This window comes from Centropristis striata, chromosome 5 (assembly GCF_030273125.1).
Source record: "Centropristis striata isolate RG_2023a ecotype Rhode Island chromosome 5, C.striata_1.0, whole genome shotgun sequence".
Lineage (NCBI taxonomy): Eukaryota > Metazoa > Chordata > Actinopteri > Perciformes > Serranidae > Centropristis > Centropristis striata.
In genome coordinates, this window is record NC_081521.1 from 11,983,664 (window position 1) to 12,009,073 (window position 25,410).

The following is a 25,410-nucleotide window of genomic DNA, read 5'->3' on the forward strand; positions in this document are numbered from 1 at the left end:
TTTGACTATTACAAGCTATTGTGTGACCTTAATGAGGTGATAATGTACAGGTACATAGTCCAGGTATTTGATTATGGTCACAGATCTTACAACAAAAAAAGACCTGAAAGCAGTAGTCTAAAAATAAGCTTGTATAGCATGGGCAGATTCCAAAACTCCTTTTTCTCTTCTACATAACATCCTTGAGACAAATAGATGCAGTATATGAGACCCATAAAATCTCTCATATGAAGTCAGTTCATTTGTTTGAGAAAATGTTCATCTTTTAATAATAACTGCTTAAAAAAACGGAACAAATCAGTTTTTACAGTTATTACACGATTATCAACATCATGGAAAAAGAGGACTGTGTTTGTTAGCTTAGTTGAACAATAACCAGAGCAGAGAGTACCTGATCCATCATCATGGAATAAGAGCCCAGCATATCCAGGATTGGGTCTACAGTCAATGATGCCAAGCAGGGTTCTGGTGAGTCGAAGCAACTCAAAGAAACTGTAGAAACCAAAGTAGATCAAATGTCTGGCCAAACTCACCACCTGGGGGAAGAGAAGAAAACAGGAAGGGATCACAGCAAAAAGGGGAATGTAGGAAGTGGTTAAATGATACAGAAAGTGGATGAGTAGGGACAGACCTCGTATGTGAGTTTGTTTTTCTCCTCGTTGTGGAATGGCAGCTCGTCATTCAAGACGTTGTTGAGATATTCTTCCATGAATGCCATTGTGTTTGAGAAGCGGTTCTTCTTGTTGTCTCTGCTGTCATCCATGTTGGAGTCATAACTGAGATTAAAAAACATTAGAACATGTAAACAACAATAAGAAGGGATGAAGGGTTGGGCCAAGAAAGACCACACAACTTCTGTCCATTAACAACTGCTTCTGGCCTGTAGGACCATTGTCTCTGACTTGCATGTAGCTTTGGAAAACAAAGACGGGTTGCAAGCAGATTTCTGATTTGCCCAGTACAGACACAAATTTGTGGCTTATTGTAAATGATAATGTCTTACAAAAAAAGGGCATCATGGTCACTGCCATTGAGGTATGACTTTTCTTCCAGCATTGCAACAGAAACTGCCAGCTCACTCCCTGGGGTTGGCCTGGCATGCTGTGGATTATTTTATCTGGGTTGGCTGGACATTCCCAATTGATCTTTAACAAAGTTCTGAGCACTACAGACAGATCAAGCAATAATCCTGCCGCCTGAACAGGGACTTGAACCCTGGACCCTCAGATTAAAAGTCTGATGCTCTACCGACTGAGCTATCCAGGCTTCGTTTGAGCCTCTCTCTGAAGAAAACGATGGCCCGGAGTCCAAATGAAGGGTTGGGCCAAGAAAGACCACACAACTTTTGTCCAATAACAACTGCTTCTGGCCTGGAGGACTATTGTCTCTGACTTGCATGTAGCTTTGGAAAACAAAGACTGGTTGCAGATTTCTCATTTGGCCGATACAGACACATATTTGTGGCTAAGTGTAAGTGATAATGTCTTACAAAAAACAGGGCATCATGGTCACTGTCTCTTGAGGTGTGACTGAAGACACACTTCAGAAGATGTGACAATTCCCCATATATCACATGAACACATTGCTGCAGTATTAAAATCTACCTACTCTTTGATGGTGATGGAAGTGGGGATCTCAGTCCACAGGCGGGCAAACTTTACAGGTGTCACCAGCTCCTGAGGGTCTCTGTCTACGTGGGCATGGAGCATGAGTCGACAAAAGGAAGCCCGGAGGTCAAAGGGCAGCGTCTCGTCCATCATGCACAGGAAGATGAGCTCCACGTCCAGCTGCTTGGAGATCTCGTCTATGGCCAGATACTGACGGTCCAGACACATCCGGGCAAAGAGTTTCAGCTGGTACCTTAGGGTGTCCACAGAGACAGACAGGCTCTATCAGCTTTGTTTTTTTAGTGACAATATAATGAAAGTCAATGGTATGATTTGTATTAAATGTTTCATGGAAGACCCCTATGTGTGTTTTTACCTGTAGTATGTGAGGACGTTCTCATCGTGAGCATTGCCTTGTCTCGCCTCCTGAGCCAGCTGTCTGATGCCCTTCTCCTGTCTCTCATTGGTCTTGTCTGTCCACACTAGCCACACCTGCAGGAGACAAAACCAGAGGACCAAAGAAAAAAATCTAAATCTGCAGCAATGTAACATTTTTAAAATCTCTGCCTGCGGTCAACTCTCAGTGAATGGGAAGGCAAATTAAGCTTGGACCCCCATCACGCCCCCTATCTAGACAGTCTATAACCTAGCCTTTTGGACCAAAGCAGTTCCAGGGCCAGTTCTTTACTTTTTGTATGCCAAAGAACTGGCTCTCGGCCAGGAAAACTGGTTCCAGAGCGGCACCAACTCTTTGCTGGTTTTGAACCAGGAACCAACAAGTCAGGGTCTCTGGGGGAGGTCATCTGACCAACAAGACCAACTAAAACATGTATCATGTATCATCTCACACATATCATTGATTTGTTTAACTGCAATGTGATTGATACGGGCTAGGCTAACTTTAGCGGGCTGGCGTTAGCTTACAACCAAGTCCAACGTTAATACCTTACGTCCAATGTTAATAAGAACGTAATCGCCGTCCATAACGATCAAAAAGAGCAGCACAAATGTGTTGTACCAGTGGTGCTTTTTTGTTATTATACTTGTTGAGCGAGTCGAGATGTACACGGAAATATACAATGAAGTAATGAGGGGCTCTCTTGCCTGTGGAAAAGCAAATAGGTTCTGAGACAGTTGACAAGTTGAACCAACTGTGAACCAGCTCAGGAAAAGAAATAGGTTCGCATTGGTGGAAAAGCGGTATAAGAGGCTGCAGCAGGCTCCATTTTCAAGCTACACCTCTTGTGCTACAAAGCAACATGCAGCTGGAAAAGAATCCCTCTGGGGTTGTAGTATCCGTCACTGCAACCAAAATAAATAAATAAACAAAGATGCAGGCAGATTTACCTCATCCTCGTCTCCGTAATCATCCATTCCCATGTATTCTCCCTGACCGCCACCAGGGGCTGTATCTCTTGGGACCCGACGTCTGGATGAAAGAAAACCGAAATCAAGACATTAGTCGCATCACTTAGAGAATAAGAATAGTGTAAACCTCATTAAACAACAGAAAATTGTACCTCAAAACAAAAGAGCTGTTTAAAAAGCATAACAAAAAGATTAGAACACAGCCAACCACTGATTTACCACTTGTTTTTAAAGCCTCATTTGTACTAGATTTATTTCTCTTGTGTGTGCTGATTTTAACATTTCCTGCCCCTTGACTGTGATTTTAATCTTTATCCCAGGAATATATTAAAGGCACAATTACCTCTTTTTTTCTGTGAACTGGACCTTCTATAAGTTAAATCCTTTCTGGTGTGGTGTGGCGTCCTTGAATTTTGAAGTGGATCTTTGAGATTTTCTCCACAGGAAAAGTTACTACTACCTACCACTTTTATCAGCTCAGTTGATTTGACTTTTGTATGAAATTGGAGGAAATCAAATAAGCTATTGCTAATCTGATGGGAATCATTAAATTCAGAAAAAAAATGAAAGCAATCAGAAGCACCCTGTTAAAAGCTCATCAAATTCTGAAATGCTCAAATCAAGTGGTCGGTTAGTTACTGATGTTTGCTTTTTATTCCATATTTGTTTACATTCACTCAAAAAGTCTTGATTAAAAATGCAGTGCACCTATGGAGTAACAACTATCATTGGATTAATTTGATTCTCAAGGCAACTTCTGCAACATCTTTTTTCTATGATTTCAAAGTAAAGGTATTGTGTTGACTCTGAGAAGTGTGATTTTTTTTTAACTTAAATTCATCTCACACTGTATTTCTTTTTTTTTTTTAATTTCAGAATTTTTTTTTTGGGCATTTTACATGCTTTATTGAAAGCGAGAGACAGATAGAAAGGGGGTGACAGAGGGGAGAACATGCGGTAAAGGGAGCTCAGGCCGGATTCGAACCCAGCTCCACCGCAGCAAGGACTGTAGCCTCTATACATGGGGCGCCTGTGTAACCCACTACGCTACAGACCACCCTCAAACTGTATTTCTGCATCTTTTTTTAACTCTCCCCTCTTTGGGAGGCTTTTATAGTTCATGTTTGTCTTCGTCCAGCTAAATGTCCATCTATCTTTAAAGCAAGAAGCATCAGTGTGTGTGTGTGTGTGTGTGTGTGTGTGTGTGTCTGTCTAGGGCATATCTCTCTGACCGTTAGTCAGACTGACCTAAGTTTCATATGTGGCTTCCACATGGCACGAAGGTGTGCATCCCCAATTTTGAAGATTTTTTTATTCATTTTTCAAAATATCATTATTTACGTAGGACGTGTTGCGGCATTGCACTGTTTCTGATCGGACACCTTTTAGGGGAGCTCCGCCCCCTTTTAGGGGAGCTCCGCCCCATTGTGTGACAGGCCTACACCTGGTCAGTAACACAATTCACTCTGGATTTACACCCTGACTCATCTCATCTGGAAGTCTATTTAGCCTACCTATCTTTAGGAGTTTTAAAGTGCGCTACAAGGTTCGATTTTCCAATAATATTCTAATAGTTTCCAGCGAATATCAATGATCAATGTGTATGTGCTGGATGGTGTGGTACCTTATGAAAAGTCAGTGTTTTATGGAGGTGCAGACGTAGTGTGGCATGTAATGTACAAATACATACTTCCTACGGGCACTGCACTAACATCTATAACAGAATATATCTTGTACTTTGACCGTGGTTAAAATGCTTTTCAGAACAATGACTTAAAGAAAAGCATAGTGAATATTTAATTCCCTACTTACTCAGTCTTGATGAGGATGTCCTGGTTTTTGGGGTCCAGCACACATTTACAGATGAGCTCCTGAGTGACGGGGATGGCCACGTTGTTGGAAACACACAAGTCTGACAGGTAGTCCAGAAACCTGGGCAAACACACACACATTGTGAGAATAATAAACTAGGGCTGGGCGATATATATCGATATAAAAGATATATCGGTATATTTTTAAATGTAATATTGAATTAGACCATATCGCATATATCGATATAGTTAAAAACATTTTCTTTCTTTATATATAAATGCTGCCCTTTGTCATATTTAGTTATTTTGTAATGTTTGTTTTTCTTTTCTCATATGAATATATATATATATATATATATATATATATATATATATATATATATATATATATATATATATATATATTTAAAAAGGTTCTCCTGTTGTTATACAGTATTTATGTTCACTTAAATAAATGGTTTCAATAAAACTACTTGTGACATGTCATATTTGGCTTTGACTTTGACTGAACATTTGCTCTCATTTTGCGATAAAAATATTGGGATATATATCATATATCGATATTCAGCCAAAATATATCGGGGTTTGACTTTTGGTCCATATCGCCCAGCCCTAATACTGACCGCCTTGCCCCCCCCCCCACCTCACCCCTCCATGTGTACCTGGGCTCTCGGTTTTTGCGGACCAGGCTGACGAAGGTCTCCACCTCGGTCTTGGTGATGTGTTTCTCCAGCAGTTTGCGGTTGTTGTGCAGCAGGGCGGTGATGGTGTCCTCAGCCAGGATGTCATAACCAATCTGACTCTGCATCACACCGAACTGCTTTGCTATGTGCTCCTGGAGGGGGGAGGAGGGGGACGGGAGTCAGAGAGTGGGGGGAGATAACAGGTGAACAGGGAAATCAATTGATTTTTTTGTTTTGCAACTAAAAACTGAAGAAAATAATAAGTCAACTAAATCTCAAAAGTTTTTTTCTCGTGGGACAAACCCCAGTCTCCTGTGTGGAAGCCCTGTATTTGACCCATTCATCCTCCACAACCTCCTCCCTGCATGAACCTTGTCTTTATACTACGATTACTAATACTACTATCAGAAAGTCATTATCTCGATGTGCTCATGCCTTCAAGGGTGTAGTGGGGAGCAGTATATCTTAATGGGCCTTCATGTGACATAGGAAGGTGAGCCAAATTTAAATTACATGTTGAATCCCATGTTTTCTGACCTAGGCAGCCCAAAAAATTGACTGAGTTTTAAATGAGCTTTAAATGTGACTGCCAGAATTCAGTTTTTTCTAAGATTAAGATTAAGATTAATTACTTTATTAATCCCACAATGGGGAAATTCAACCTTCACCTCTGCATTTAACCCATCCTTTTTTACACACAAGTGAATACACCATGCAAGGAGCAACTACTAACAAACAACAAAAAGTGAGCTTTTTAATAACATGTCCCCTTTAAGTGTGACTGCCAGAATTCATTTTTTTCTACTAACAAACAACAAACAGTAGAAAACAGTATTGTCTGCATAGAATGATAAAAATAATTGGGTATGTTTTCCCAAAGTTTAAATACATATGAAAAGATGAATGGTCCTAGTAATCAACCCTGGGGTACACCGTTTGATACATGAAATCTAACTGAACACACTGAGTTGGATTTGATAGCATCCTCCTCCTCACCTGGTTTTTGCGGTAGTCCTCCTGGGAGTGACGGAGGACTCTGTAGCAGAGTCTGAACATGTACTGATATGGAGAGTTCTTCTGGTCCGCCAACTCCTCAAGACGCAGCAGAGGACCCTCTTCACCCCGGTCCTTAAAGGGCGCCTTCAGGATGCCAAAGATCTGAACACATAATCAGATTTTAAGTATCAAATATTTCCTAATTCTGCTTCATGGCTTGCTTTTAAATACCAGAGGAACTTTTGTATCATACCTGTTTGAGGATATTCTGTTCTCTCATCAGTTTCTGTCTCTCTCGGTTAGCTTTGGTCATTGCTACATCCAGGACCGCCTGGCCGCTGTTGATGACATCAGCCACGAAGAAAACAACGTCCTCCAGCAGCTTGATTGCAAACCTGAAACATTTTCAATTTTAGATTAAACACAGAGAAAACCAACATTGAGCAGCTTGTAGTTTCCCATTGTTTATGACATTTTATTCAAACTGCCATGGTTTCGTACCGGCGGTCGTTCTGGCTGATAAAGCCCTGGCTGAACTGGTCCACCACGGTGCTCAGCATGGCGCTGGCGTCGTTAGCAAAGTCCAGATCTCTGATCTCCATCACAGGGACGGAGACGATGGCGAACGCCTCCTTGTCCTCTTTAGTGGGACACGTTCCCAACTACATGAGGATGTACATTAATACAAGCATGATATAGCATTATATATGGATAGACAAAACACAGCTCATATGTCCCCTACAAAAAAGGCTTTTTTTTTTCTTATTTAATCATTTTCATACTACACTGAAATAAGAACCAACTTAATTGAATTGTTTCATTTGGTAACACCTAAATCAATTAAGTTCTTTCAAATTAATTTAATAAGTTAGATTAACACAAATGATTTTAAATTAATTTGAAAGAACTTAAATCATTTAGGTGTTACCAAATGAAACAATTCAATTAAGTTGGTTCAACTGTTTTCTTTTTTCAGTGTATCTTAACCCAGGCTTCGTACACTTTAGCAGTGGCCAAATTCAAGCATTTTTCCACGACTTTCATGGTCAATTTTCAAGCTTTTCCAGTATCTTACACCTGTTGTAAGTTGCATGTTTTAGATGAGTACTTACATACTAAAAGGAGGAGATTTCACTCAACCATACCAACAGTGATGGTATTACACTTTTAGGAGGAACGGTCTTAATTTCAGATAGGCTACTCAATATTTTTTACATTGAACATGTGATTATCTATAGTCTATAGATGGATATAGTCAGACTGCAAGAGAAATACAGGAAGAATTTCAAGCATTTACGAGCACTTTATCTAAAATCCAAGCACTTTTTAAACCTTGAAAATACAACATTTAAATTCAAGCATTTTCAAGGATTTCAAACACCCGTACGAACCCTGTTAACCTTCTCTTTGATTATTTTGATTTTTATTTATGTTAAAATTCAAAATTACCTCAAAGGAATGAAATATACGATTCATTAGTGAAAAACTGCAAATAACTCCTACAGCATATCCGAACTATTTCTGATATGTTTGTGCCAAAGACAAAATTAAAAACAGGAGAAAATTGGTTAAAGCAGCAAGTTCTCTAAAATCGCTCGTACAAGCGACTTAAGATGTTCAAGATGGACTTAAGAATGTTTTTTTGTAAACGATAATTACATTACCAATATTTTTGTTAAATATAAAGGTAAACTGTTCACACTGTTTTCTACAGAGGCTAAACGTATTTTTTGTAGTTACGGGATTTTGTTTTTTTTCTCTTTCATTTAAAAAAAAGTTCAAAAAGTATCAATTTAAAATTGAGTCATGCTGCATTGCACAATTATTTACAGATGAAACATTATTTTATTTCTATTGGAAATCGTTTAACCTGTTTTATACTGATCCAGTCTTTTGGGTGTATTATCTATACATTACCATGCAATACGATTTTATAATTCTTAACATTAATTTAACTGTATATGAGTAGGACTACAATAAAATAAATACAACATAAACTTTTTTTGTTTAACAAAAGACGCCAAAGTTCTCAAATGTTAAATGGAGATGAATCTGATCAAAAATATATGTCATAAATCTTCCAGCTTTTACACAACAGTCATTCAGAGTATGATACTCACTGCTATTGACCAGAACTGAAACAAACTGACAGATTAAGCAGCCAATCAAATCAATTATTGGAAGAGAGGACTTCCTACTGTTTTGGCAACTGTTTGGATCAGTGATGAACATTTCAGGTACAAAAATATTGTTTATGGTTGTACCTTCTCAGTGTTGTTTTAGCTGCATTAACTGAACTGTCATGTTTTTCAATACATATATTGATTTTTTTGTTAATCCTGTCTGAAGTTGAGACAAACTCACCATCAGTCTGATGGGTCTCTCCTCGTCGATGTCGATGGGGACGTTGGTGCTCTGGATCCAGGTGTTGGTGCACAGATGTCTCAGCCGTACATACGAGTTTCTGGAAGAAAGCGAGAACACCCTCTTTTAAAATCTGCTTTATTTAACCCATTTAAGGCGGGAAAGCATTATCGCATTTCTACCATTAAAACCGGGAGCGATGTTGTGTTATTCTACCATTAAGGCCGGGAAAGCGGATACGTCGTTTTGTAGTATTTGTAGTTTTTTCCACCTATTTTCAGTCTCTTGGCCAATAAAATGCATCAGAATACATGTGGGAGTGTCGCAATGCAACATGGGACTTTTCCAGAACTTTGAAATCATGACGTCCTGCACAAATGTTTCATATGAAATATTTTATTCACATTAAAAAACAAACTTCCTGTGCTTCTTTGTAGTCTTTTAATTAGGGCCAGGACTTTAACGCTTTAATTAAATTAAGTTAAAAAAACTTGACGCATTTTAATCGCACTTATTTTTGCACCACGGAACGTTTCTCACTGGATGAGTTTCAGTCGGACCGATTATACTGGAGCACCAACTAGCGTTGATGAGTTCAGACAACAACAAACCACAGTGAACATGAAGGAAGAAGCTGATGAGACCTTTGGTTGGCCCCGTGGATGATGGGACATTTAGTTACTAAAAACCAACGGATGGAAGCGTCTTTTTTTATTTTATTTTAAATGGTACACTTTATGTTGAACTACGTATTATGTTGTTGGTGCAACTGGCACTTTATGTTGAACTTTTTATTATTTTGGCCAAGGTTATTGAGAGGGTTGGACTGAAATTAATTTGATTTTTTTAAACCAGCTGTTGGTAAATCAACAAAGTCTGTTATGGCCTCTGAAGCAACAGAGAGATGTTTTCTAATAGTCAGGGTTTCCAATGTTCTGAATGTACTTGAAAGTATTGTGTTTTACTTTAAAAAAAAGTATTATAGTTTACAGAAGGTCTACCTACCTATAGGCTACCTGAATTTATGAAATGTACTATATTTCTAAATATGCTATTGCTACACTTAATGGCAAAAATTGCACTGGTCTGTTGGACTTGAACAAAAATAAACAATATTTTTGTTGCTTAAGCTTATGTATTCAGTCATTATTCAATGGTATACAAAAAATCCATGTGAAAAAAATTACTTCTCACTGTTCTCAGGTCAAATATTTATATGCGATTAAAATGCGATTAATTTCGATTAATTAATTACAAAGCCTCTAATTAATTAGATTTAATTTTTTTAATCGAGTCCCGGCCCTACTTTTAATGTGAAACACCTGCAGGAAGTAAAAGGTGCCGCAGTGACCGCCATGTTTTCTTACCGTGGTACGAAGGAGTCGGTCTTCTGCAGCGTGGTCGGGTCCAGCTCGAACAGCGAGGCGATGTCGTTCCCGTGTGCCACCGCCACCAGCTTGTACTTGATCCGTTCGCCATGGGAACGCTTGTTGCTACGACTAACGTCCAGCTAGAGAGAGGTCAGGGGTCAACGGGTTAAAGCACATGAAATTGGCTACTCTTTAACTTAAACACTGAAGAATTGTCACTAATATAGTACTTTTGAACTTTTAAACTTCTTACATCGGTCGGACTCACCGAGGCTGCCGGCTCTGCGTTGTCGCCTTTATAACCCGGGTTCTCCTACAACAATAACAATAACAACAACAATAACAATTAGGTTCACACTTCTGCATCTATTGCAAGAAAAAAAAAACGTCTTCGATTTTTTCGAATAATACAAACAACGACAACACACTCTAAATAATAACTTCTTCTTTTTTAACTAACTTTAAAATTAACCTTTTTTTAAATAATAACTTTTTTCTTTTTTTAGAAATCAGAACTAAAGAGACAACCTACAAAATGAAAGCGAAGCAAACAATATTGTCCTTTAAATAAACTCACTTTTACATGTTTCCTGCAAAGAAATTTGTTTCCCAGAGCTTCTGGTGAAAAATTATACATGAAAGTGTCAAAATTTAGCGTCTCTCTGCGAAAGAAGCTTAAAATAAACACACTTCCATTAAATTGCAAAATGTGAATATTACTCATCGAAGTGATTAAAGTAAAACTAATATAAGTCAGAATAATTTAAATCAGCATTAAAATGAGGAAGTATATCCTTCTATGTAAATGTGCTTCACAAAGAAACCTTTCGCTTCAAATTTAAATTGTGTATGAAAACACCTTAAATTTGAAATTATAAAATAAGTAACATAACCCAATATGGTGTCTTAAAAAAAATTTAACAGGAATCTACATTGAATGAAAAACCACTAATACGATTTTAATGAATTTGACATTTTTATCTGTCTTAACTGTAAATTTCTATATCTGTCAAACAGAAACAAAACTTCCTCCACAGACGCTCAGTTTACATTAAGTCTATTGTTTTTGAGTAAAAATTGTAAATGATGTTGGTCATCATTAAAGTCAAAGCATTTAGTCAATTGACCCTCAATGATTCATCTTCTATTTTTAAGCAAAAATGCCAAAATATAAAATAAAATAATGAATATATGTGAATATTTGCTTGTCTTGGTCATCTATAAGAAGATTAATTGGTAGTAATAATAATTGTTATTTAAGCCTGTCATCTAATTTAAAAAAAAGTATATTGAACTACAAAAAATATTTTATATGTTTTTTATTTTATTAAAATGTGGAATGTATGTTGAATTTATTTGCTTAATAAAAATATATATAACAAATAAAAAAGTGACAGCCCAACTGATATTATAATAAAATTAAAACAAAATAAAGTCCACAGGTATTCAGTTTAACTTTGGATCCATGTTTTAGGGTAAATTATTTTGGTTGAGATTGAATTTCACTTGAGTTTTGGTGTCTTTAAAAAAGAAAAAGTAATGTGGATTAAAACACAGAACTAGTATTTAAAGATGAATAATTTATTAATCCATTCATCTGTCCCTCCCCCAGGTGTTGCCATGGTTACCTCAGCAGCCAGGTAGTTTCCAGTGGCGAGGTGTTTGAAGCGATAGAGACTGTTCCAGTGTCCCGCCCCCCCACGGCACGGGTCATGATGGACAACCTGACAGACCAATCAGCACACAGAGAGAGTTTAATACAATTTTAAAGGAAACTGTGTGTGTGTGTGTGTGTGTGTGTGTGTGTTTGTACTTCCTACATAGTGAGGACATTTTTGCAAGGTGAGGACATTTTGGCTGGTCCTCACTTCTTTAAAGGCTTTTTTGAGATTTCAGACTTTTTTAAGGGTTAAAGGTTAAATGATAATGATAATTAACTGAAATTGTATTGTGTGGTTACAAAACTAACTTAAATTATAGTGAAAATGTCCTTCATTTTTGTCTTTGTCAACTTTTTTCATACATAATGAAGATGGATAAGACAAAGGAAATAAAGGCAAAATTTACTGTGACCTCTTTTAATCTCTCACCCAACAAATACCCCATTACAAAAAACTAAAACTAATAAAAACTAAACTAAAACTAGCAACCTCACTTAAAAAATAATTAAAACTAACTGAATTTGAAAACAAAAATTCACAACCAAATTAAAACTAAAACTAATGAGAAATTCAAAACTATTATAACCTTACTAGGGAATCCACTATTCCAATGAGGGTCCTCACAAAGATAGAAGTACAAGAATGTGTGTGTGTGTGTACCTCGATCTCCCACAGGGCGTTGGAGCTGGTGGCAGAGGTTGCAGACTGCCTCAGCGTGGTCCGGAGGAAGACGTGCAGTTTGCTCTTGTACTCGTCGCAGGTCAGAAACTTTTCCTGCTCAGCGTGAAACAAACGCACTACGTCGCCCTGAGAGGGAGAGAGAGAGAGAGAGAGAGAGAGAGAGAGAGAGAGAGAGAGGGAGAGAGAGAGAGAGAGGGAGAGAGGGAGAGAGAGAGAGAGAGAGAGAGAGAGAGAGAGAGAGAGAGAGGAAGTCAGAGAGCCGTTACAGGACACGCTGCAGCGTTTACAGTTTCTCATAGACTCATATTACAGGTGCTGCTCCTTGGAAAACAGTTTCGTAATCCTCCTTTTGGGATGTTTTTATTATGTTGAATGTTTCCATAAAAAGTGAGCAGGATGATGTGTCAGCAGCTTCAGTTTGCAGTGAACTCATGAATGTACAGACAAGTACAGTACCTCACACACTCCCCCACCCGCAACCTCAGATCTACAGACTCCAACCTGACCCCCAACCCTCTGGACCTCCTCCCTACTCACATCCACATACAGACTCACTCCGCGCCTTCAAAAATCACCTCAAACCACCTTTTCAAAATTGAACTCATAATCTCTCATCTCTGTTTAGTTTTAGTTTTTTTCTTCATTTTGTGTTTGTGTGTCTCAATTCTGTTATGTTAAGCGACTTTGAGTACCTTTTAAAAGAGCTATAAAAATCAAATGTACTATTATTATATTATTACTGCATTACTGTGAAACTGAAGAAAACTTAAAAACACGAAGATTCTCAGTGAAGTTCTGCAGTTATAAGAAATGTCTTTTTCTATGATTTCTAAAATGTAAAGTTTACACTGCGTGACCTGCTGTAGAAAGTACTTTAAAACAAGTGTGTGCTGTAGTAGTGTGTACTGTGTGTACTGCAGTAGTGTGTACTGTGTGTACTGTGTGTACTGCAGTAGTGTGTACTGTGTGTACTGTGCGTACTGCAGTAGTGTGTACTGTGCGTACTGCAGTAGTGTGTACTGTGTGTACTGCAGTAGTGTGCACTGTGTGTACTGTGTGTACTGCAGTAGTGTGCACTGTGTGTACTGCAGTAGTGTGTACTGTGTGTACTGCAGTAGTGTGTACTGTGCGTACTGCAGTAGTGTGTACTGTGTGTACTGCAGTAGTGTGTACTGTGTGTATTGCAGTAGTGTGTACTGTGTGTACTGCAGTAGTGTGTACTGTGTACTGTGCGTACTGCAGTAGTGTGTACTGTGTGTACTGCAGTAGTGTGTACTGTGTGTACTGCAGTAGTGTGCACTGTGTGTACTGTGTGTACTGCAGTAGTGTGCACTGTGTGTACTGCAGTAGTGTGTACTGTGTGTACTGCAGTAGTGTGTACTGTGCATACTGCAGTAGTGTGTACTGTGCATACTGCAGTAGTGTGTACTGTGCGTACTGCAGTAGTGTGTACTGTGTGTACTGTGTGTACTGCAGTAGTGTGTACTGTGTGTACTGTGTGTACTGTGTGTACTGCAGTAGTTTGTACTGGGTGTACTGTGTGTACTGTGTGTACTGTAGTAGTGTGTACTGTGTGTACTGTGTGTACTGCAGTAGTGTGTACTGTGTGTACTCACTCCTTTGAGGACTTCCTCTCTGTGGTCACTGAACATCATGAACAGGTTGATCTTCCAGCTGGTGTTGCAGTTCACAGAGTTCACCTACAGGGGGAGACAGAGTACTCATCCTGATCAGTATCAGTACTTTATCCAGTACTACTCAGCGTACTCTGTTTGTGTGTGTGTGTGTGTGTGTGTGTGTGTGTGTCTCACCTCCTTGCAGCCTGGGTGGTCGGTCAGTTCGTAGTTAGAGGCGTGGAGCGGCTGACCAGCGTTCACTGGGTTCAGGATCACTTTGTCTCCCACCACCACCTGCAGCAGGCAGCACATACACACTCATACTACTGAAACAAATACTACTGCGAGTACTACTACTGCTGCTACTGCATGTACTACTGCTGATAATATCTCTGCAGATCTGGAAGGATCAATACAAAAGTAATGAAGCAGTTTATTATTATATTTATTACTAACACTATGTTTACTGCTGCTGATACTGCAGCAAACCTAGATTTTAGTACCACCACTACTACCAGCTACTGTGATACTGCCTGTATTGCTTCATTTCGGAGCCTCATTTTTGTGTATTTCTCATTTATTTGAAGGACTACTACTATATATTAAATATGTTTAATGTATTCTGCCCTACAAAGTATAACTGCAGTAACTACGCAAGGGGTAAAACTGAGAAAAACTGCTTTACGTTTTTTAACGTTTTTTAACTGGCCAGCCAAACAGGTTATAGGTAGGAAAGTGATATAACACTTATTTCTACATGTATTGAGGATGTAATTTTTATGCTGAAAAATCATGATGATTTATTTGACCTTTGACCCCAAAAAATGTAGTTACTGCACTCTGGTTTTGCTGTAAAAGGTTCTAATAGTAATGCACAAACAGAGTGCAGCAACTACAATGTTGTTGTCTTCTTTCAGCTTTTATATTTTGTTTTCAGTGAATCAACATTTTCAAATTGAGTTTGTTATGAATGTATTAAAAAGTGTCTCTATTCAAAGATTTGTGTATTTTAGACTTAATATTGTAAAGTAATGTTATATTTTAGTCTTAATATAATTTTATCTCACTTTTTTTCACTTAATCACTATCTAGATAATACTTTCCCTGTCAAATAAACATATAATTTCTACTATTCTTGTCTTCACTATTCAACACGATGAAGAAATACATGGCTGCACTGCTTTTGTTTTATGTTTAAATGCATATATATATATATATATATATATATATCCAAATCAGACCGTGGTAAGTGCAATTACTGCTGTCTGCTTTGGTTTTGAGTTGGATGTTGTAGTTACTGCAATTTTTATATAATTATTTCTCTGAATTAAAGCAAAATTGAAATCTATTCTTTGTGACAAGGTAAAACAGACCTAAAGGAGTGCATTTTCATTTATAACTCAATTTCGACCAATAATGTGTTTACTGCAGTTAGGCTCTGTAGGGCAGTATTGGATTAAAGCTTTTTATGATTATGATCGTGACCATTATTGATTTTATCAGTAATAGCATGAGTAGTAGTATTCATAATAATCATATTCTTTTTATTAGTCATTGTGGTAATCATCATTATAATACTGATTTTACTATTATTACATAGAGGAAAGATAACTGTAAATATCTGTCTACGAGAGTGAAGTTTGCCCTGAAGGTGGCGCTGCAGGACAGATCAGAATTGAATTGAAATCCTGATGATTGATCCTCTGAGGACCCTGAATAGATCAGAGTGTGGTACAATATGTACAGATGTGCAGTACTGTGTGTATTTGTGGTACACTGTGTGCAGTACTGTGTGTACTCACGTTGTCCCCGTTGGCACGTAGCTTCCAGAACGGCTGGATGAAGAGCCACGAGCCTTCGTTCCCCGTCCCGTCCAGTGTGACCCGCATGGCGTTCTTCTCCAGCAGCGCCGGCAGACGCTTGTTCACCGTCAGGTATTTATTACTCTTCATGTGGAGCAGCTGTACACAGAGCAAACATGATTATTATTTCACTGCATGTTGCATAAAAATACTAGCCTGGATATACCCATACTGCCTTGCTTGCTCGAATTTCATTTCGAACCTCCAGGCAGTCTGGAAACCAGAGAGGTTTCTTAGCCCTGTTTTAGGGATCCAATCACAGAACGGGGAGGGACGGCAAGACGATGACACGTACTACTCGACAGATGGAAGCTTGTAGTTTTGTAGTTTTCTTACGGATCCAACATGGCTGCAGCAGACGCCTGTTTCACCACGAAAAAGGATGTTTTAGCCTTGCTTCCGACAGGATTTGGGAAAAGTCTAATCTACTTATCTACCAACTAGCGCCGCTACTAGCCCGCTACCGTAACGCCGGTGATCTCGCTACGAGCCGGGGGACAGCGGAGCCGCCGAGAGACCTGCAGCAGCTTGTTTATTGCCCATAAAATTAGTGGATGTGTGTGGCTGAGTGTGAACATGCTGCAGAAAAACGTTGCAGAAGCAGAATTGAGCATTTTAGTCTCAAAGTAGAGATGGTCTAGTCTGGCTATGTAAGCATCAATTTCTGTCTCTCTACATACGTCATCTGGTATAACTGATCTGATTGGCTAAGAGCTACCTACAGACGCTTTTGATAGACATTCTAAGCGACCAATAAACGGCTCTGGAGGATCGTAAACCACACCTCCTCTACGGAGAAATGAACGGCTGGTTTCCAGACTAATCTCATTTGTTGTGTTGTGTTAGCCAGGCTATAAAAATACAGCAAAAGTGTGAGGATTTACTGTATGTCCATCCAATACTATCCTATCACAGATATATTAGTATCTTTTCTGATATACGCCAATATTAATTTTTTTTTACTGAATATAAAACTCAGGAAACAAAGCTTGGGTTGATTTAGAAATGGTGTCGTAAAGCTTTTTTAAGTTTAAGGGTCAGCCTGAAACCGAACACACACTGATGTTGATTTTGCTATTTATTTGATCTTAATTCCACAGAGACAATAGTGACTTAAAAACTACAGATCAATGCACAAAATCAATAAAAATGAGAAAAATGTAGTATTTTTTAAGAAAATACAAACAAATTAAAGACAAGAAACACATAACAGCTATAATAACAAGAAATAAACTGCAATAAAAGACTAAAAACTTGATAAAATATAGCTGCAGCTGTTTTAGTACAAAATTCCCCGTTTTTCTTATTTTCCTATTATCATAGAAACACAGAAGGATTGTGGCTTTAGTCCAACTCTATTAAAAGTGAGTTAGGAAGTGATATTTGAATGCACAGAATGAACAAGCGGAACGATTAAAGCATATAGAAACCTGTTTTAAGGTCACAGTGTTATTAAGAAACAGGTTGCTGGTTTTATGTGAGCTGATGACAAATATTAAATAATGTTTAAACATGTGAAAGGTAAACTTCAGCTGTCATCTGCAGTTTAATGGATAACTACACACCATACTGTCCACACCTTCAACACACACACACACACACACACGCACAGACACACACACACACACACACACACACACACACACACTCACTCACACACACTGGGTGTGGTTGCCGCTCAGTGAAACTGTGTCAGATTGTTAAGATAAAGATTCCTGCAGAAGTAAGGTGTGTGTGTGTGTGTGTGTTCTTGTTCTTCCTACATAGTGAGGACCAGAACACGTTTTTAACCAACAGAGTGAGGACATTTTTGCAAAGTGAGGACATTTTGCCGGTCCTCACTTCTTTAAAGGTTTTTTTGATATTTCAGACTTTGTTTTAAGGGTTAAAGGTTACATGATAATGATATTTAACTGAAACTGTATTGTGTGGTTACAAAACTAACTAAAATTATAGTGAAAATGTCCTTCGTTTTCGTCTTTGTCAACTTTTTTCAGACATAATCAAGATGGATAAGACAAAGGAAATAAAGGCAAAATTTACTGTGACCTCTTTTAATCTCCCACCCAACAAATACCCCATTACAAAAAACTAAAACTAATAAAAACTAAACTAAAACTAGCAAACTCAGTCTAAAAACTAATTAAAACTAACTGAATTTGAAAACGAAAATTGGCAACGAAAATTAAAACCAAAACTAATGAAAACTCCTAAACTATTATAACCTTGCCAGGGAATTTACTATTCCAATGAGGGCCCTCATGAAGATAGAAAAACAAGAAAGTGTGTGTGTGTGTGTGTGTGTGTGTGTTATGATGACAGATCTTCAGCTCTGAATTCCAGGTCAATATTGACACTAACAGATAGCAAATATGTCGATACACAGAGACAGAGACAGTGTTTCTGTGTGTGTGTGTGTGTGTGTGTGTGTGTGTGTGTGTGTGTGTGTGTGTCTCAGACAGTCTCCTTTGGGGGGGTTTGAGTCACCTGGTTGTTATGGCAGCACGTGTGGCTCCGTCAATACAAACAGCCCACAGTGAACACCTGAAGTACATTTCCTTGAGTACTGTACTTAAGTACTTGTACTCTAGTAGAATATTTAAGTTTTATGCAACTTTATACTTCTACTCCATTACATCTCAGAGGTGAATATTGTATTCTTTACTACACTACATTTGTCTGATAGCTTTAGTCATTCTGTGTTACAGATTTAACCACACAAAATTATATAAAGTGTTTAAAATCAGATCCATTTCAACCAGCTGTAACAATAAAGCACTGTTTATATGTTTAGTAATAATTCATATAATTTTATTTACAGACCTATTGGTATCTAATGGTTTCCATGTTTATGTTGTAGTATAACATTAAATATTAAACTTTTTTTTTTACACAACATAATACAGAAAACCATCGTTATGTAGAGTTTGGAAATTATGTGAGCTATTTTATTTTATTTCCATTTAATCTTTATTTGGTCAGCAATTAATTGGAACTGGACTATTACTATTATACTAGTATTAATAATAACTGTATTATTTTTATTAGTAGTAGTTGTGGTAGTCATCGTTATGTTACTTTTATTTATTTTTTTAAAGCAAAATTGTATATAAAAAAGTTTAAGGGCATCTGTAAAGAAGGCTTTTTCCTGTGTATAAGCAAAATATTAAATATTATTATATATAAACTTTTTTTACACAACATATAATATGGAAACGATTCATTCATTATTTATTTTATTTCTATTAATTCTTTATTTAAATGGTCAGTAACTGATACTGGGAATACAGTACTAATGATTATTTATTTATTTCTCTTCTTTTTATTAGTTTCTGATTTATGTACATTAGGCAATACATAAACAGATAGACAGATAGATAGTTAGATAGATAGATAGATAGATAGATAGATAGATAGACAGATAGATAGATAGATAGATAGATAGATAGATAGATAGATAGATAGATAGATAGATAGATAGATAGATAGATAGATAGATAGATACATAAATAAAGCCTTCACACACTTCCTGCTGCTGCTGAGAGGCTTAAACTAGGCAAACACATGTTGGCCTTTAGTGTGAAGCCGTCACAGTAAACACAATGTGCTCGTCCCTGAACTTAACGCTGACAGCATTCATCAAAAATGTTGCTCCGAATAGGCGTTGCTGTCAGGGGACGAGTCTGCACACCTCCAGCTGCTTTTACTGTTGGAAACTGTCTGATCTGATCTGATCTGAGCATGAAATCAGATGGACACAAGTTCCTTCTGCATGGAAAGACACATCCTCAGTTTTTATCTTGAGTGTAAAATGTGAACTCATTTAATGAATATATAGGGTTAGGTCAAAGGAATAAAACTGGAGGAAAATAACAGAAAGAACTTGATTCTTTTGGTTGTTCAAGAGAATTGACGATTTACTGCATAAAACACCTAGAGCAGGCAGACAAAGCAAAGTGAAAACTTGCTTCATGTTCAGTTCAGGATGAATTATGAAGGAGTCAATGGTTCAAGTCCAATTCTGATAACTACTTTACAAACATATGTGACATGTAGTGCTTATTCATGGAGGTCTGCAGGATGTCTACACTCTCAATCAGTTGGGACTCTTCAGATGTGAGTTATGTCAACCAGGCTTTTAGGTTTCAGGTACCAACCCACAAAACCCTACTTCTCCCCAACTAAATGGCAGAGACCCATAGCCACAAATATGTGTCTCCTTTGACCAAATCAGAAATCTGCTTGCAACCCTTCTGGGTTTTCCAGGCTACTTGCAAATTTAGGGTCAACTTTCCTCCGGAACAGAAGGAGTTGGTAAATGTTGTATTGACTTGAACCTGCATTTGGACTTTAGGCAATAGTTTCTCGACAGAGGACCTGCAGGAAGCCTGGATAGCTCAGTCGGTAGAGCATCAGACTTTTAATCTGAGGGTCCATGGTTCAAGTCCCTGTTCAGGTGACAAGACTATTGTGCGATCTGTCTGTAGTGCTCAGAATTTTATTGAAGATTAACTGGTAATAACAGAATCCAGACCATGACAGACCAACTCCAGGGAACATGGTGGCAGTTTCTGATGCAATGCTGGCTGAAATATTAGACTTCAATGGCAGAGACCATAAGTCCTACTTTCTTGTAAAACATGATCATTTACACTTAACCACAAATATGTGTCTGTATTGGGCAAATCAGATCTCTGCTTGCAACCTGTCTTGGTTTGCCCAAGTCAGAGTCCAACAGGCGAGAAGGAGTTGTTCATGGACAATAGTTGTGTGGTCTTTCTTGGCCCAACCCTTCATTTGGACTCCAGGCGATCGTTTCCTCAAGAGAGGAACTCAAGCGAAGCCTGGATAGCTCAGTCGGTAGAGCATCAGACTTTTAATCTGAGGGTCCAGGGTTCAAGTCCCTGTTCAGGCGGTAGTTTATTGAGCAACAGTTTGAAGCCCTCATTCATGGAGGTCCACAGTCTTCTTGGGAACATAACGATTTGTGCCTTAGCACTTTCCAACTTCTCCAGATCTATGCTATGTCAACAAGTCTTTAAGGCACTAGGACACTCTCTAGGCTACATGCAAATTAGAGTCTACCTTCCTCTAGATTACTACAGGAGGAACTGGTAGACTTTTATAGGGTGTAATCAGCTTCAGATAGCTCAGTTGGAAGATCTTTTGACGTTCAATCTTCGGGTCTGGATTCTTCCATGATGAGTTGTGCAATAGACAAGTCCTCAGCACTTCCTGGAATGTGCCTGTTACATCCACAAGTGACGAGCTGTCACTTACACTTAGGTATGTGACATATGTGGCTCTTTTTGCCAGATCAGAAATTTCATTCCATTTGGATTCCAAGCGATCATTCCTCCGAGAGCAAATCCAATACAGCCTGGGTAGCTCAGTCGGTAGAGAAAAAGGCTTTTAATCTGAGGGTCCAGGTTTCAAGTCCCTGTTCAAGTTTATTGATTTATTGTTTATTGTATCCTTTGGATCCCCATTAGTCTTCATAGAGATTAAGACTATTCTTCCTGGAGTCCACATTAAATCAAACAATTATTACACAATTACAGCATTCACACTGATAATAACATGAAGTCATTCATCCTAACATGATTATAATGTATACTAACATGATTATGATATATATGAAGTAGTATAAGACATGATTATAAAAAGAGTTACATGATTATAGAAGAGTATACGAGGTAAGCATAAATTACATGATGTTCAGTGCAGATGTATTAACATACTTGAGTTCAACTTAACATGATTTCCTATTTTCATAGACTATTGCAGCATAAAATTATGACGAAACACTGCTTCTCTCAGTTTCAGTTTAAAACTCGACGCTCCACTGGTTGTGATCAAGTGTGGGTGTTTCCTGAGGCCTGTCTAGTACTATAACTATGTTTCACATTTGTCGGCTGAAGTTGTAAGAATAAAGAAACAGGTTTATGTGAGATATAAGTCTTTCTCAAGAACATTATAAGACTATAAGCCAGTCTCTCCTCCACCAGCATTCATGTGAGTCTCTTGTGCATACTCCTAACACTTTCTCTAAAAGAGCACTGCAGAGCGAGGTGTGCTGCCCTGTTTTGAGTGAGCTGCAGTTTAAAAAGGTCTTTGCTTGAGACACTGGACCAAACTGTTGGACAGTAATTCAGATGAGACAGAACTAAGGAATTAATTAATAGTTTAACAGTTGATTCATTCAGCAGGTAGGTAATTCTTCTGATGTTAGAGATATTGTAACTCATTTTGGACACTATATTATTGATATGATTCAACCAAGATAAAGTTTCATCCACTGTTACTCCCAACAGTTTGGCTTCTGTGACCTGTTCTATAGCACTGCCTTGGATAGAAACACACAGTTTGGGTTCAGACCTCATTACATGATTAGAGCCAATAACCATACATTTAGTTTTCAAGACATTCAGCTTTAGCTTATTCTCCAAAACCCACTCTGAAGCTAGCATTAATTCATGTTGCAGTAACTTTTCCACAGATGTAATGTTTTCTGCAGAGACATGCAATGTCGTGTCATCAGCGTAAATTACAGCATGTGCACGCTTTAATGCATATGGCATGTCATTGACAAAGATGGAGTATAGTAGCGGCCCAAGGCTGCTCCCCTGTGGAACCCCACTATTCAGCCTGATACCCTGATTGTCTGTAGTGCTCAATATGGCCATCATTCATGGTGATCTGCAGGAGCACACAGACTCATTGGCCAGTGTGGACATGTGTGTTTAGTCCACAAATCTTTAGGGGCCCATATATTAGGACACTCTCATTTATATTAAGCCACATATACACATAGCAACACATGTTTGTACTTGTGTGTAACTTACCTGCATGACAGTTCCGTATTTGACAACATCGCCGTGGACTTTCTTGTTTTCTGTCTCGTTCTGCTTCTGTTCCAGGTTTGATGCATGCTGCAGCACAAAAACAGCACAAATTTTAGTTTCCAACATGTAGAAACATTTCATTCTGAAATCTGTCTGAATACAACCAGACAACAATGAACAACTGAATATGTGAGCAGAAATGTGTGTCTGCATGTGTGTGTGTGTGTGTGTGTGTGTGTGTTACCTGTAGTTTCTGCAGCAGAACCACATCAGCGATCTTGTCCTTCTCATGTTTGGCTTGTTTGGCTTTCCAGAACTGTTTCTGAGCCGAGTACCGACTCATGGGACAAACCTTAAACAGGCAGTCTGAGCAAACACAAAACAGAAGAAAACAGATTAGAATAAAATAGAACAAGAAATTTGAATATCATTCAGTGAAAATATTTCCATATACAATAATATTCCACTATTATCAGAAAATGAACATGTTCTGAATTTGATGTGGACAATTTAAACAGCATGTTGTGTTTGGATATTCTGAATTAGGCCTCATTTGAAATGTAATATATTCAGATTAAGACACGTAAGGCCAAAAGAAAAGAAAGAAAAACACACCTACTTTAAAACATTATCAAAGACTTGGAGATCAACAGATTTTTAGATACACATAAATAATGCAACGTGGATCATTTAAAGATGGTGGTTAACTTTATAATAATGATGAAACTGAATTCTATGGGGTTGAGTATTCAAATGGATAGGTATTTATCGCAAAGAAAAAATACAATTGGTGGATGCTTATGAATTACTTTCCAGTCCTAAAATACTAGAATGCAGAGTTCCCCAGGAAAATATCCTTTGTTGTTTCCTGCTATGTGAATGATTTAAAATCAGAATATTCATGTAAACTCATTTTCTATGCAGATGATTCTGCTCTATATACTTAAGTCGCACAAAGATAAAACTGGGATTGGAAAAGCCTTAAGTTAAGAGTTTACAATACTTGTTCATTTGTGAAAGTGACAAGAATCTCTCCATCTGGGCAAAACCAAGTGTATTTTACTTGGGTCTAGATGAAATTTAAAAAAGTAGAGAAATGTCACAAATACTTTTTCTGGCTTCTTATGTTATCCATGACAATTTATTTTTAAAAAATGGACATGGAACACATATCTTGTATTGATTTTTAAAAAATATTTTTCAATAAAATCAATCAATCAAGGGATGAAATAGGGAGGCTGTAGTCCAAAAAGGGGCACAGCTGTTCCATTTGTCCATATTTTGGCGTGATAACAACATATACATGGATGTAAATAGGTGCATGAGTGGAATATTCATTTTAATAAGCCTGTATCAGATTAGTAGGAATATTGTCACTTGGATGGAGCAAACTTTTTTCCTCTGACATTGGTGACACTTGTGGGAAAAGTGTTGTATATATAGATTCCATTTTATTCCAGTTATAAAAAATAATTTACCAGAGAAATTCAACATTTTTCTTTTTTTTATGATTTATGTCATTATAACTGCTATTCTACACAAAATACATTTTTGAGTTGTTCCCACTTCTAGCCATGATTGTGCTGATTCCATAGACCTACAGTATTAATAGATTTTATACATTGCAGTGAAATACAAGGCTCAGTGAGGAGAATATTAAAAGGAAAAAGCACACCTTATTGACGTTATATTCTCTTTAAATGTAATCTTAATGTATATTATTTTACTGGAGTCACATGACATCCTTGCTGTGCTGTAGTTGGTTCAGGGATTAGTTCCAGCATGCTGATTGGTCACTGGACCAGCACTTGAAGCTAATTGGTTGTTTTGGTTTGAGAACATCAAAGCGGTGAAGCAGCTGACATTAAGCCTGTCTCTGAGTCTCTGAGCGTTTTAATCCACACGAGTTTAGCATTTTTCTGCCTCACGACCAAATATAGTCCTTCTGTGGACGAGCGGACATCTCCAGTCTCTGAGAGTTATACCTGTATAAACTAGCTGGTCACACTGCTTACAGGGGTAATGTACAGACTGACACTGTGTGGTTGAAATTAAAGTACAACATGTAAAATTATTGATTCTTTAATTTGACTAAAAACAGGACTGAACAGTATCTGAGACCGGAGAACGACAAAGAAAACTGTAGAGAAAGGATGTGAGAGAAAACACAAAGAGAGAGAGAGAGGAGGTAAATATTGACTCTCCTCCAGAAGATCCTGCACAATAAAACATTAACACTGTCAGTGTGTGTGTGTGTGTGTGTGTGTGTGTGTGTGTGTTTGTGTGTGTGTTTATGAGTTAGACGCTCATTTCCTTAACTCAAGACTACTTTAAACCTGATACACGGTACACAGTCATTACACAGGAAAATTATGTTTGTCTTACACACATGTACACACACACACACACACACACACACACACACACACACACACACACACACACACACACACACACGCACACACACACACACACTCAATTTTAAAAAAACATACAAAAATATACTTTTTTGGAGTCATATGGGAGAGAAAGGGTTGTGTTAAAGG

The 25,410-nt window shown here is 37.9% G+C and overlaps 1 protein-coding gene and 3 non-coding genes across 4 annotated transcripts in view; 2 read left to right on the forward strand and 2 right to left on the reverse strand.

Moving 5' to 3' along the window:
• Positions 1-25,410, reverse strand: part of itpr3 (inositol 1,4,5-trisphosphate receptor, type 3) — a 103,035-nt gene that overhangs the window by 48,911 nt on the left and 28,714 nt on the right. The window contains exons 3-22 of the mRNA XM_059333131.1: positions 23,109-23,230; positions 22,865-22,951; positions 15,960-16,118; positions 14,353-14,451; positions 14,158-14,241; positions 12,521-12,667; positions 11,828-11,923; positions 10,468-10,512; positions 10,197-10,339; positions 8,830-8,929; positions 6,967-7,127; positions 6,719-6,860; positions 6,466-6,627; positions 5,449-5,621; positions 4,788-4,907; positions 2,955-3,036; positions 1,984-2,099; positions 1,609-1,860; positions 632-776; positions 392-536 (exon numbers count right to left, since the gene is read on the reverse strand). Of these exons, the coding sequence (XP_059189114.1) occupies positions 392-536; positions 632-776; positions 1,609-1,860; positions 1,984-2,099; positions 2,955-3,036; positions 4,788-4,907; positions 5,449-5,621; positions 6,466-6,627; positions 6,719-6,860; positions 6,967-7,127; positions 8,830-8,929; positions 10,197-10,339; positions 10,468-10,512; positions 11,828-11,923; positions 12,521-12,667; positions 14,158-14,241; positions 14,353-14,451; positions 15,960-16,118; positions 22,865-22,951; positions 23,109-23,230 (2,580 nt within the window). The remainder of the gene's footprint in view (positions 1-391; positions 537-631; positions 777-1,608; positions 1,861-1,983; positions 2,100-2,954; positions 3,037-4,787; positions 4,908-5,448; positions 5,622-6,465; positions 6,628-6,718; positions 6,861-6,966; positions 7,128-8,829; positions 8,930-10,196; positions 10,340-10,467; positions 10,513-11,827; positions 11,924-12,520; positions 12,668-14,157; positions 14,242-14,352; positions 14,452-15,959; positions 16,119-22,864; positions 22,952-23,108; positions 23,231-25,410) is intronic.
• Positions 1,194-1,266, reverse strand: trnak-uuu (transfer RNA lysine (anticodon UUU)). The gene has a single exon. It is a non-coding gene; the product is annotated as a tRNA-Lys (tRNA).
• trnak-uuu (transfer RNA lysine (anticodon UUU)) lies at positions 20,406-20,478 on the forward strand. The gene has a single exon. It is a non-coding gene; the product is annotated as a tRNA-Lys (tRNA).
• trnak-uuu (transfer RNA lysine (anticodon UUU)) lies at positions 20,862-20,934 on the forward strand. Its single transcript has one exon. It is a non-coding gene; the product is annotated as a tRNA-Lys (tRNA).